Source organism: Biomphalaria glabrata, chromosome 11 (genome assembly GCF_947242115.1).
Source record: "Biomphalaria glabrata chromosome 11, xgBioGlab47.1, whole genome shotgun sequence".
Classification (NCBI taxonomy): domain Eukaryota; kingdom Metazoa; phylum Mollusca; class Gastropoda; family Planorbidae; genus Biomphalaria; species Biomphalaria glabrata.
In genome coordinates, this window is record NC_074721.1 from 33,652,740 (window position 1) to 33,667,167 (window position 14,428).

General features: G+C 33.3%; 1 protein-coding gene across 5 annotated transcripts in view; it reads right to left on the minus strand.

Annotated features, from left to right (window-relative positions):
* Positions 1-586: 586 nt before the first annotated feature.
* The window catches only part of LOC106060059 (solute carrier family 49 member 4-like), a 40,380-nt gene continuing 26,538 nt past the window's right edge, over positions 587-14,428 (minus strand). For 4 of the 5 annotated variants that reach the window (XM_056003811.1, XM_056003814.1, XM_056003812.1 and 1 more), the window contains 8 exons: positions 13,767-13,816; positions 12,923-12,973; positions 12,022-12,151; positions 10,998-11,103; positions 9,653-9,720; positions 9,228-9,346; positions 6,932-7,114; positions 587-5,405 (listed from right to left, as the gene is read on the minus strand). In XM_056003811.1, coding sequence (XP_055859786.1) covers positions 5,236-5,405; positions 6,932-7,114; positions 9,228-9,346; positions 9,653-9,720; positions 10,998-11,103; positions 12,022-12,151; positions 12,923-12,973; positions 13,767-13,816 — 877 coding nt within the window. In that variant the 3' untranslated portion in view covers positions 587-5,235. The remainder of the gene's footprint in view (positions 5,406-6,931; positions 7,115-9,227; positions 9,347-9,652; positions 9,721-10,997; positions 11,104-12,021; positions 12,152-12,922; positions 12,974-13,766; positions 13,817-14,428) is intronic. The other variant, XM_056003815.1, reaches the window with a different exon arrangement.

Genomic DNA, 14,428 nt, shown 5'->3' on the forward strand with positions numbered 1-14,428 from the left:
TCCGCCACCCACCACAAATCGGAGGCCCTAGGTGGCTACCTAGTTTGCTGATGCCCTGGTCACAGGAAAGTGAAAATAAAATAATGTATTCATCATTAATCAAATTGTATTGAGAAAGTCGGATTCTATTCAATCATATAATTGCCAAAAGAAGAAAAAGTTGTCTCTGATTTTGTAATTGGTGACTTGTATTATGTTGGAAAAAGACCTGCTTATAAAACCTAATTACGTTTCTGTCATCAGTTAAAGCTACAGTGTACAGAGATGAATTTGGTGAGAAACACATAAATTATTACGTAAATGTGTCTCTAAGTGGCATAAGCGGATTGCCTACCTATGAAAGGGACTTGAGTTCAAATCTTGACTCGAGATGTGTTAGCAGAGTGCCGAAAGGCAGCATGGAAGCCTTCTCCCACACAAAAAGAGATTGGACCAGAGCGAGCCTGAGCATACTACTAAAAAATAATGTGCTCTACTACAAGCAAATAAAAAGAAATTTAAATTAACAAAAAAGCTTAAAAAGGGCCTACAGATAAATTTAAACTAATTTATCATTAAAAGCAACAACCATGAAGTCTATTTCATAAAAACTTTTTTTTTTTATTAGATAAAGGAAAAAAAAAAAAAACAACAAGCATACATTTTTTTTTTGTTTCTAAAAATATTCAAAGATGAATTTAGTACTAAAAAAAGACACGAAACAAAATTAAGGATTGCAAAACAAGAAAGAATTGGGAAAGTTGCAGGAAGACTTGACAGGAAGATGCAAAAAAATATATATAAAGTTATTGAAAAGAAACTTGTTTAAACTAGACTATTATTTAAATTTAATCTGTATAATATTGAGCATTGCAAAGTTTCGTAGGAAGGTCGTGAAACCATATTAAAAAGAGTTGATGAACAGAAATGTTAATTTCAATAAACTATAGATAACAATATTATGCATTACAAAATCAAGTACAAAATATATTTACATTGACTGAAGGAGAATGTAAAAGAAAAAAAGATTTTGACCAGTACGTCTCAGTTTATAAGGCATGGAAATATCTCAGCGTTTTAAAATTGTATTGGTTTATTTTATACATAATTGATATTATAAACTCAAGCAGTGGTTTCCAAGCAAAAGATTACAGTCTGAAGGATTTAAAAAAAATTGTGATAAAATATAACGTCTAGGAGGTACGTTTTTCTTACAAAATGAAATTTAATAAATGCTCTTAAATGCTTCAAATGTTTTATTGTCACTTAACACTAAACAATATGATAATAAAGGGGATATTAACAAATATCTCTCTCCATATATACATATATGTATGTGTTATGTGATTCAAAAATTAAGTGATCTCTTTACACACATTTTAACTTTTTATTTTGTCTAGATGAATGCCTAAAACAAAGTAACAAATGTATATAACTCATCTTTAAAGTAATGTACCACCTTGATACTAATATTGCCTTAGACATGATGTATTAAGTTGATCTTTCATTGAAAATAGAAACAAAATATGACATGAATGCATTCATTCAGCCTAAGCTTCAAGTCTATAAAAATATGCTTCATTAAAGAAAATAATAAAACAGTTTAAAACTAATTCCTATAACCCCAAAGATATACAACAGAGAAATGAAAAACCCAGTGATTATATAATATCACAATATGAATATATTTACAAAATATAAAAGGGGTGAGAGAAAAAAACTTTTTTTTTTCTTAAAATGAAAAAAAAAAAGAAGTGCATGAAAACAAAGAGAATGGATACAATATATCATTTTTACAATTTGATTAAAATACATGAACTTGAATGAAATTCCTTTGTTTGTTTCAAGGTGAAAGATTTTTGTTGAAAGACAAATTGAAAACTGTGTTTGTTCAGGAATCAAAAGTGTCATAGGAATTAAAGTTAACATCGCTCAGTCATTTTTCGCTTAACAAAGAAATGTCCAAGTCTGAAAGTCTATGACATCAACTAACTGTGATCACAATTAGTAAGGGCAACACAGTGAGGGTATCAACAATTAAAATTCTACATGAACAAAGGAAATACAAACGAAAAGGGAATAAGACTGCTAGTCTAGAAAGTCAAATAAATTCAATAATTCAACTCTTTCATTGGTCGGATAAATAACAAATTTAAGCTTAATAAAAGATTTGCATTACTTCTTGTCAAGAAAATATTTTCTTACACAATCCTACAGGTGACTGCTTACAAAGGAATCAAAACAATGATGCTGATGACCCACAAAGCATTCTAGAACTTGTAAGTTATTTAAAAAGATTTTAAAATACAAAGAGGAAACAAATTTTTGTTTTGATTTGTGCTCTCACTGTAATTTGTTAACTATGGGATGTTGAGGTTAAAGTAACTGCATGGTACAAATCAACAAATCACATCTAGTCCTATTTATACTTTCTCTCTCTTCTAGCTAGATATTATCTTTGACAACATTTGTAAACTTATGAGGACCACTGTGACAAAGATGTGAAAATTATTAAGTAGCCAATGCCAAAGTTTTTATTTACATTTTTGTTTTACCCTGAAGTTCTTTAGTTCTGTGATCAACTCTATTGCACACATAAACAAATAACAAAGAAAAAAAAAATACCAAATAGAATGAGAACAGATTAACATTTTTAGAACCAACCAATAAAAATAGAAGTTATCTATTTGAAATGTGGTTGGACACCACTGTAGTACATATTATTATGTGGCTTAATAATTATTGAACAGTTCACAGCCATCATCAATGTAGTAAAGACTGCTTACAATCTTGAACATTTATCTAGCAACAAAAAGAAAAAAAAAACTGCTACATTGTGTTTTTTATATATAGTTTTATACCTACTAAAAACATAATCTTCACCACAAAAGACAAAATTTATACAAAGATGTTTCTATTCAATGCCAGATTATAGTGGAAAAAAAATCACCTGAAACATTAATTCAGAAGAGCACAATTATACATAAATTATAAATTATCACACTGAATGAAATATATATATATATATATAAATGTAACAATGACTGGCAAGCCTAAAAAACAATTACTTAAATTTTAAAACATAAAAAAAAGCCCATAACATATTGCTTTATGGCTTTCTGTCCAGCATTCAGCCATAGGATCTGTACTTTTAGGTAATATAGTGTATATAAATATAACCTCTCAGAATAAAGTCTTATCTAAATTACAAGTATTCAAAGTTTAAATACATGAAAAGCTGTACATAAATCATTGCAGTAAATACAACATCTAAAAACCACATTCAGTTTGGCTATTCAAGCTTGCTGCCAAGCAGAAAGAAGAAATAACATCAGAGAGTGTGAATGCAATTTTAATGTATTACATACCTAGAGAAATAGGTTTTAAACTCAAGACTGCTAAAGCCTGCTGTAGTATTTTATTTACATGGCTTATTCCTCTCTACAAATTTGAAGAATGAGTGAATTGTAGAGAATAAATATATAAATGGACTAAAGCAAAATAGAAATCATAGAAAAGAAATTCAAAGGAATGCACTGAGCATTGAACACCTACCACCACACCAAGATCAAGGACTCAAAGGGAAGATTACATTTCTTTAAAAAGTTCAACTTTCTTATTTCTCCAGCTCTTGTCCGCTGGTGAGATCATTATATTGTCACAGCACCGGAACAAATACATAGGCACATTATTAACTGAAAACAAAATCTACACAACTAGAAAACAAAAAGGATTCAAGAATCTTGCTCTACATTCAAGTTATATTGACCACAACATTGGTATAATTGAAATCCAATAATACTTAATGGCATGTTTTAGATAGCACAACTTTGGAAGAATTTTGATAAAAACAAATGTTATCAAAGAAAGACATGTTATTAGCATAGGATCAGTTAACATGAAGGTTCAACATGCAGGAAAATATTGAAGAATGAAGTTTGGTAAAGGATATTTCCAGATTGAAAACAGTATATACGTCAAAACTTAATGCAATATCTGTGACTCAATGTGACTAATGGAACCAGAGTGTTATTGTTAGTTTAAGATAATAACATTCTAAAAAACAACTTTTGAAGCATTTGGTCACAAATTCCAGAAAATCTTTTTTTAAAGACTTTTACATTGTAGCCCAAACTTGCAGCGGGCAGGGTTCAAAACTTGAGGCCATCATGACAAAAGTCCAAAGCACATGACACATGCCCAAACAGCCCTCCTTTCACTTCACTGATGAGCCAAACCACAAATTGAAGGGTAAAGTTCACCCATGTCAATGTCAAAGTTCAACAAATCAACAAACAAACTAAAAATATATTTAGCACTTCAGAAATTTCAGTACCTCGAGAGCACTTAATAGATGGTTAGATAACCATACTAAAGGACACCTGCTATAAAGTTAGTTTTGGTGACCAAAGTGAAAGATGAATTAGAGGAAAAACTTTGTTCTTAACACATAAAACTGAAACATCCCCTTGTTACTCAGCATTGACATGCTTTCTGATTTAGAGTTGCCTTTCTTTTCCCTTCAACCACAAGTTTCCCTTTTCTTCTCTATCAATTATTTGATCTTTTTCATAGAGTTAGCTTTCTGCTGTTGATCCGTAAGATCTTTAGCAGATTGTGCCTTGGGAAAAGGAGAACGCTGTTCTTCTCAGCTGCCCAATTTCATCTTAATAAGAGTTTCATTTTACCTTATCTGTCTGGAGAAACAGATGACCTTTACATCAACTGCCCTATAGATCACAAGGTCTGAAAGAGATGCTTTACTTTTACTTTACTCTTGACCTAGTCATAGACTTCTTAGCCACACTGAACCAGAAAGAGATTTTAAAAGAAAACCCCACATAGTCCTATACTTTCTAAAATGTAAAAACTAAGTCTTATAACACTTGGTCTCACCAAAAAAATTTCTTTCATAAAAAGTTAAACTAAATATATTGTGGTTTCGTCTTTCGTACGAAATGTAAAAATTTCTCATTATCACATGGTCTTACTAAAAATAAATATTCTTAATGATTGAAATAAAAAATCTAACAACTAACAATATAATATTCAATTATAAAGTCATACATCAACTAAATATTTATTATAACCTGTTACAAAATATTAAAGAGCTTGAATATAATAAATATTACTATTTTAAAACCAAATTAAAAATGTGTTACACTGTAACAACTATTATTACATTGACACAATAGCATGGATAAGAAACAACAAATACATGGTGTAACAATTACACACTGATAGAATCTATTACAGCTAGACTTGTATACGAGGGCTGGGATTCACATCCACTTCTTGGTCAACATAGACTTTAGGCTCTACTCCCTCGTCCACCTCTAGCCGGTTGAACCTGCTCTTCAAGACCATGATCATGGGAATGCATATTGCCGTGGATCCTATGAGGGTCCAGTTCATCCAGAGAGTGCCTGCAACACATTATAGGAATACACTCGATACTGTCATAAATTGGATATGTTTACTAACTAGCCTGAAAAATAATTTGTGTATATAATAAGTAACAAGAATAAACAGTATCATGCACTTGACTAAACATTAAAAAGTCTGATATGTACAATTCTGCAGATTGTTGTACTATGGATTAAAGCTGTGGATTTAAACAATGATTCGGCTCTTATCTTATAACAGACGTTACTTAAAAAAGAAGATGATTACGTCCTACGTGTCATACACATAAAACTAAAGTCATGCATGTTAACCAATGACTACCTCTCATTACGCCTTTCAAAGAAATGTACCTCCTTTCAGACCTTGCAATCTATGGTTAACAAGGGAATCATGTGGCCAGCACAATGACCAACCACCTAAACTTCCCCAACATGAGTCAGGTACTCATTACAGTTGGGTAGACAAGCACTCTATCACTTCGACACCTAATCCCAACCTGACACTCCCATTACCAGGTATAGCACTGCAAAATGATAAAGATCAATAGTTCAGACATGCTAACATTCTTAGGGAGGTGAGGTCATGGTAGAGAAGCAAGTACCAATGGAGCTACTTCATTCTTTTAAACATTTATAATGAATATTATAAGCTGATTCTTATTTATGGACAAAAACTATTAACACTTAGGGCCAACACTCTTCTAACAGTGAAATAAGAAATTTTTAGAGATCAAAATACAGGCATTAATATGTATAAAGGGCTAACAGAGAGAATCCATTGTAAAATAAACAACTTCTCAACTACCAGACAACTCTATAAGCCTGACATATACACACAAGATAAAAGACAGAATTAGTACAGCTATTGGAACCCACGATGACCTGCTAACTACTGTTGAAAAGTATAACTCTCTGGCTAAATCACAAAGTACTAAGGACTCAAAGAGACCTTTCCTTCAGGGAACAGTACCAGGAAAAAAAAAAAAGAGAAGATGGACAGAGAAAGCAATGGGAAAACAACATAAGCAAAAAAGATTCTATCCAAGGCAAAAATCAGAGAGGAATGGAGAAAGACGGTCAACAGATCTTGTGTTATGTCACAACACTCCAACAGAGTAAGGGATGGTGAAACTGCCCTCAAGGTCTTTAGAGCTGCTAATACCATGGACAAAGAACCCACAGAACTAGTCTACAGACACAGGGCCTTCCAAATAGTCCAAACAGGTTAGGATGGCTGCCTGGTCGTGCGGTTTGTGCGCTGGACTGTCGTTCGGATTTATTGACAGTTGAGGGTTCAAACCCTGCCCGCTCCCATCCCCCGTCGTCCTGCTGGAGGTTTGGACTAGGAAGTAAACTATCTTCAATTCTGAAGTTACATCCGAAACATGTAAAACATTTTTTACATTTTAGTCCCCCCCCCCCCCCCTCCATCCCAATATAGTTATTTCTCCTACAGAAACAGGGCTCTAAAAAGCATATTATAATCTTAGAAATTGCTGTTTAGTGCAAGAGCTAATGACAAAATTTTGTAACAGAATCATGCTTACCAACATTGGGGATGAAAAAAATCAGCAGAAAGATCAAGCCTCCAAGGTTGTTCAAGAGGGTCATGACTCCATTCGCAGCCCCCTCACTGATGGGGTAGGCCAACTCACAGCCCAGCTCAAACATGATAGGAACAGCTGCATTTAATAAGGAGTTGCCTCCTATAATGGTGCCATACAAGATGGCTGGAATATCAAATACAAATATTATAAATATAATAATAATAATAAGGTTTGTCTTTTTGTCTGAAGATTAGTCAGGAATGCAGTATTTCCCGTAGCTGCGCAGCCCCCAGCTGCGACCTACATATTTCACCACACCCCATTTGAAGAGTTAAATAAAAAGTCATGTCAAAGACGTGGCAACATACTAATATAAAGATATATATATATATGGAGAAGTGTTATAGGAGTTAACATTAGAAGAAAAGAAACAATTTCGGGGTATTAGCTTTGATTCATTCAAATGGTAGTTAAAGAAATGGATAAATGGTAGGATATACTCAACATAAGAGAAATAAACCATAAACTATCAGTTGAAAATATACAGTCAACCTTCAGATTGAATTATAAATGAAGTGATCTCTGTTGTGAAGCTAATTATCAAACACAATTGTCAATTTAAGACAATTTTGTACATACGAAATAAGAGGGAATGAGTCACTGACCCATAAAGTTAATCTTCAAATTAAAAGCATTATTTACAAAGAATGTATTGAGACTGTTGGCTATTTATTTTATGTAATTTTTAAAATTTTTTTTTTGCGTGGTCAAGAGGCTAAGTACCCTTGAACTTGGCTTGGCTACATACAAAGGTTCGACACCTGACTCGAGCAGAGTTGTGTTTACTAAGCAACTAAAAGCAGCACAGAAAGACGTTCTCCAAGATACCCCTCCCCCACTGCTCCACAAATGAGCATGCTATAAGCATGAAAGTAAGTGCTATATACAAGCTAGAATTTCATTTTCTCTTTTAGGGGAGTAAGTTCACTGCAGTTCACTGCAGTTACAGAACATTGGCCTCTGTCATGGGGAGGTAAGGCGAGAATGAATGTTACTGTGGTATTTTGATGTTAGTTATATCCCTTTGTAATGTGAATAGTCTTGCATGTGTTATGAACTGAATGGTTTAGTCTTCCTTGAATGTGCGAGAGAGGAGAGAGTGTGTCAGTTAGTGAGGTCTTGTTCCCGGTCCAGGAAGGTTGGACGTTTACTACCTGGACTGGTGTTTGTGTATTATTTACTGACAGTTAATATAATTGTGTGCTTTATCAAATATTAAAGTATTATCGTTATTCAATAAAGTTGGAGTTAAAGTGTATATAGTAGTAATTGTTCTTATTTGTATAACCATTAATGAGCCAAGCAAGTATTGTTTAATTGCAATTGCTTAACAAGCAAAGATAAAGCAAAGCAAGAATAGAACCCTGACAGCCTCCAACCAACAATAGTACAAAACAAGTAAAATACAAACAAAATACTTTTTTAACAACAAAGCTTATATTAAGTGTATCAATTAGTTTGGACCAGTCATGCAATTAAATTTGTAATGGATCTTAACTAACAATAATGAATCTGTGCCATTAGAAATATTTTTACCAATTGTTTTTGTTTAGTGCAATGTCATGCTTTTAGCTTCATCAATACCGTATGATCCTATCACTTGTCTGGACCAGTTGGAAATGGGTGGGGGAGAAAGAATGGGATATCTGGGTGATTGTGTTTTTTAACTCTTTCTCTGAGTAATTATTTACCACATTCTGGTGGGATCAACGTTGGTATCGTCATTTAGGAGAGAAAGAGTTAAATGTATTTATTTTAAAAAAGTGAACAACCTGAGTTCGAACTCTTGGGCTAAATTCTTCTCAGGCTTCACTAGTCAACATGGTAACCACTCTGCTAGCGAAGAGCATATAAACATGCAAGATTGTATAGTTATCTATTGTTTCTATTTCATGCTTGTGTTCACTAAGCCTCAGATGATGACATATAAAGGGGACTAGTTCAGCTTAAATCCCAGGTTCTTTCCCTTGTTTGAGATACCAAACAAAGTAATTAATTACTAATAGTTAACTAATTGGTTAATTTTTTTTTTAATTGATTCTTGTGTTGTAAGGTAAAAGAAACAATTGTGCACAATTTCAGCTTGATCCAAGATTGTGTATGGGAGAAGTAATGTGTACAAACATTTTACCAGACAGACAGAGAGAGTTGATATAAGCTTTGTAAAAAACAGTCTTATCTGGTAAAGAATTTACAGACACATTGTACTGTACAAGTGACAAAGGAGTAAACTCACCATCTGAGGTAGGAATGATATTATAAAGCACTAGAGCAAACACAACAAAACATCCAGTGCCTAGTATAAACATGATGAGTATAAAGACCTTCATAAGTCTTGTGAAGTAATCTGCACATCTGAGACAAAGAGAAAATACATTTAAAATCTTATCGTAAGCTCATAGTAGCAGAAAAAATGAAAATAGGAATTAAAAAAAGAAAGGTTTTGAATTTTTTCATCTTCATGTTAAAATATAGCCAATATTAGACGATTTAATAATTACATCCATTTCAGAATTCTGTACTAGTAAATATACTAGTTGAGGCGATAATTGTGTTTGAATATCTAACAATTTGCTGTAACAAATATCTAAAACTTATTTACAACAGCTAAATAAACCCAAGTAAACTTCATGCACAAAGATACTAAATGTAAATACTTACACTCCAACTACAACTGTGAAGACACACGCTACTATAGTGGCATAGAATCCAATCCATCCAGCCTCACTCTATATTACACCAGAATATTATTTATATGCATTTGTTAAAATTTTAAATAATACAAATACTATAATTTTTTTTTTGCATTTTAACAGAAAAAGGAAAACATTAAATGAACAATAAATCTAGGGCATTCAAGAGTTCAAACTGAGTGTAATGTTTATAGTTTTATGGTCATATAGCGTACACTGCTCTGCTCAAGTTATTGTTACCTAACCTTCATGGCAGAGGCGTAGCCAGGGTTGGGCAGGGCCAGTCTTAGGCCACTGAAAACTATGTGCGCTAATTCTAGGTATAAATTATTATATTAAATTATTATAACTTATAGCAGGGTTCTCGTGGACTACTGATTTTCTAGGAGCTACTGGAAATCTATAACTATTAAAATCTCCTGAACACTCATAAAAGATCTGAAAAATAGACGAAATTGTCAGTTTGGGGTGTTATTCAATATGGAAAACGCCAATCCTACAAGCTATTTAAAAAATCAGTATTGTCAGATTTCATTTAATAAAAACGTAATGGAAAGACTGATTTATTTTCTAATACAAATCTTTATTTTCACTTATTATTCTTATCCCTACCCAGACTGGGCCCCACACAATCCGTTTCACATAGGGCCCCGCAATGGTTAGGCTGGCCCTGAGGTTGAGGGAGAATTTGAAAATCCCCACAGGCCCACTTTTGGGGGTTCCCAAATGAGTGTTTTGTTACCACAAATATTACGCAAAATGCAAAAAGCCCCCCCCCCCCCCCCCCGACCCCTCAAATGATGGCAAATTCACTTCTCCATGGCCAAAATATTTTTTTTTTCCTTTTGTAAAGCACATACTTTCAAGCCATAACATGCTCAGTGCACTAGGGTTCAATCCTTTAGTATTATTGTCAGAACTAAAAAATGTTAATGTTTGAACTTCTACTTTTACAGCTTCATTTCCTCATTAATTCAAATAAAAAAATTAATTCTGTTGATGCTTTCAATTAAAATCTATATTTTTTAATAACCTTTTTTTGGATAGAAAAGTAAAAAGAAACATTTTTTATTGTTTATTATTGTAATTTATTGGTAATCTATTTATTTTATTGAGCTCTACTGTTTTGCAAATGCAAAAAAGAAAATAAAAAAAAATATTAATGACATTTGAGATCACAAGAATGTGTTCTGGAAGACGAAAATATTTAAAGAATATGAAATTTGTATATCTTTTTTCATAATGAAATTTTTTTGTAAAGTTCAGTAACATAGATAAGAGTTGAAAATTTCTATTGTTGCTATGTCTAGTACCTCTGAAACTGCTGGTGTGAGATTGACTGTTAGGACGCTGCTCCAATTGTTCAGAACTCCAAGACTAATGCCATAAATAAGGGACAGCAACAAAAAATGTCCTTTTCTGAAACAAAGACAAACAATGGGTTTTCATTAACAATGATAATAATAGTAATAATAATAATAATAATAATAATGGCAATGTCTTCCATTCGGAAGATTAAGGATGAATGCAGTGTTTCACCTGCATACATTTCCGCATCTTGTGACTGCCGGCGGTCTATATTAGTTTTCTTTTCGTTTTCTGCGCCTGTCTTCAATAAGGGCTTTTCTTTGGGTCTCAAATGTGAGCTTTAAAACTGTCTCTTTCAAAGACCATCTGCTGCCAGCTACTTTCCTCTATGTCAGTGAGGGTGAAATGGCACCCAAGTTGATCTTTATAGTACTTATGGGGTGTACCTCTGTTACGCTGTCCTCTTTTAAACTCGCCAAAGAAGATCACCTTAGGCATGCAATCATCTCCTATGCGGGATAGGTGTCTGACCCAGAGCAGCGTCAAATGGTAATTAGTGCTTCCATACTGTCCACACTGAACTCCAGCAGAACATAATTATTTGTGATGTAATCTTGGCAGTGTATGCCCCATTATGGAGTGAAGGCACCTTTGATGGAAAGATTCGAAGAGCCTTAAATGCCTTCAATAGAGCACCCAGATCTCAGAGCCATTCAAAAGTGTGATGAGAGCCACTGCTTTATAATCATTGATTTTTGTTGCTAGGTGAAAAGGCCTATTCCGCCATACTCTCAGTTTGAGGCGACCAAAGAGCTGTTGGCCTTTACGATACGTTGATGCACCATTGGACACTGCTTCCCAGGTAGGTAAAATGGTCAAACTTAAGGAGATGGCCATTCATTCGCTGTAGGCTTTTATACCACAAATACAAAATTGACAACGAGAAGAGATACATACAAAGAGCCTAAGATTGACAGAGTTGAGAGAGTAAAAGCTCATGAAAAACAATAACACAGCAACTTGACTTACTTGCGTAATGACCACAGACTGTGCCAGTAGTCCTCTCTGGAGGTTATGGCTGAGGCACAAGGTGGACGGGGTGGTTTTTCAGGAAAGTAAATCAAGAGAACCAGAAATAACAAAACACAGGCACCACATTCTGTTCATGGTTGAAGAGAGAAATCATAAATCTCAACACCACCTGCATGTCCTAAATGTATTGCTTTTAAACTAAGTGAAGCTAAAACTATTTGACAATCACAAGAATAATTCTTGATCAAAGTTGCTAGTTAGGGATTCTGAACAAATACAAGTATCCTTAATTGGAAAATAAATAGCAAAATTATTGTTTTAAAAATTCAGAAGACATCATATCGAGTACTTATGATAAATAAAGTACTAATAATAATCAAAGGCTAGAATTTATGAATACACCCTGGTAATGTAGAATATGCACTGCCCAAGACAGTAGGGTTTCTGTCCAGTGCTTTTGCAATAGAAGATTTGAACCTATCAAGTCCTACCCCAATAAAATATAATTTATGAACTACTTAATTCAAACTATAATAAGTTGTCCTTTCAAATTTAATACAAAATCTAAGCCTTATTATTTAAATTACTGTTTGTTACCAAACTGTTTGTTACAAATGTTTTTACCAAGCTTTGCTCAGGTTTTTTCATTTTGTTTTTGTTAAATTAAATAATAAAAGGCATCTATGCTGTTTTAATAGTTAAAATCTATGTCAAGATGACTCATTAACTTAAATCTAGTAAACTCTCTTGTTGTAGGACAACTTGACATATGCGAACATCTCTGCTAATATCTAAGGAACGTTAATGATAAGTTTCATTAAGATTGGTCAAACGGTTTTGATTTCTATTGAGGACATAAATGCATATATACTCCTTACACTTTACTTTGCTCACTTACGGTAATACAGGTAGAGCATGATTTCATCTCTCTCTTGTTGTATTCTGTGAGCTGGGTTCAGAAATAAAATGAAAGGTTCATTGTCATTCATTATCAAAAACTAGACTTAGGTCTCATCTTGAATCACTAAAGCAAAGATTCGCTAGACTTATATCTCATCTTGAATCACTAAAGCAAAGATTCAAACGCTAGACTTAGGACACATCCTGAATCACTAAAGCAAAGATTCAAACACTAGACTTCGGGTTCATCTTGAATCACTAAAGCAAATGTTCAACTTCTCTGGCAAGTAACAATGTTATAAGAACAGATAGTAAAGTTCCCCTTTCAGACCTTGCAATCCATTGGGCAGATGATGTAAAGATCATCTGTTTCTGTGGCCCACAGTTAACAAGTTTGTCCTATGGCAAGCATAACGACCAATCGCTTTTACTTTCCCCAACTAATGTCAAGTACCCATTAAAGCTTGGTGGAATCTGACGCCCCTAAAGATCCCGAAATTAAAAATCCCAGTCTTCACCAGGATTTGAACCCAGGATACCGGGTTGGAAGCCAAGCGCTTTACCGCTCTGCCACCACACCTCCATAAGAACAGATCATTCCGAATTAATATCACTCATGTTATTGTGTTATTGAGTAGTAAATAAAAATGCGTTCACTAAAACAAAACATTATTTAGTAAGTAGCCATTAGGGATATGAGCACTACGATTATTTCTTCTGTTTTTTGCTTGATGATTTAGGAAAACAGGACAAGAACAACTAAAAGTTTTTAAGTCTTTTTAAATGGTACTTTTGTTGAATAGCATATTAAAATCTCTATTGTCTAGTTTGGAAATGTTTACCTGTAGTGTTATCTTGCTTTGATTTATCTATAACATGGAACAGATTTTGTCTGAAATACAGGACCAGCTTTCTATCAAACATGACATCTTCATGAATACAATTTCTTACTGAGATTCCCAAATAGTGTACAGAGAGTGAATAGATACAACATTTATTAGTAACTAAAAATCTCTGTTACTGTAAATTTATTAATATACTGTTAACTGGGCATACAAAAATAAAGACATGCAAAAAGTAGTAGTGACTTAAAAACATGCTTAGTATCAGTGTTCATTAAAGTAAGGTATAGACAAATGTTTTAGCTGATAATAAGGCTCCAGTTAACTTAAAATGTGGCAGTATAAACAGAGAAATGAACACCTACAACTCACAAGTCTGATTTTTGTAAACAGAGGAGTTTTAAAATTTAAAAATAATAATATAAAAAAAAAGGTCAACTTAACTTGAAATTGTGATTCTTTATAAAGATCCATATCCATACCACAAGACTGACACACCCAAAATTGTATATTGGTAACTCTTTACTAATTACTGTCACAATGTTCTAAATCTCTGGTAATCACACCCAGCTTGCATATTTGTTTTTTTATTTACAAACTAAACAACATTATTGAATAGTCAATTACAATAAGTGAACTGCTACGTTAAAGTTGGATATCTG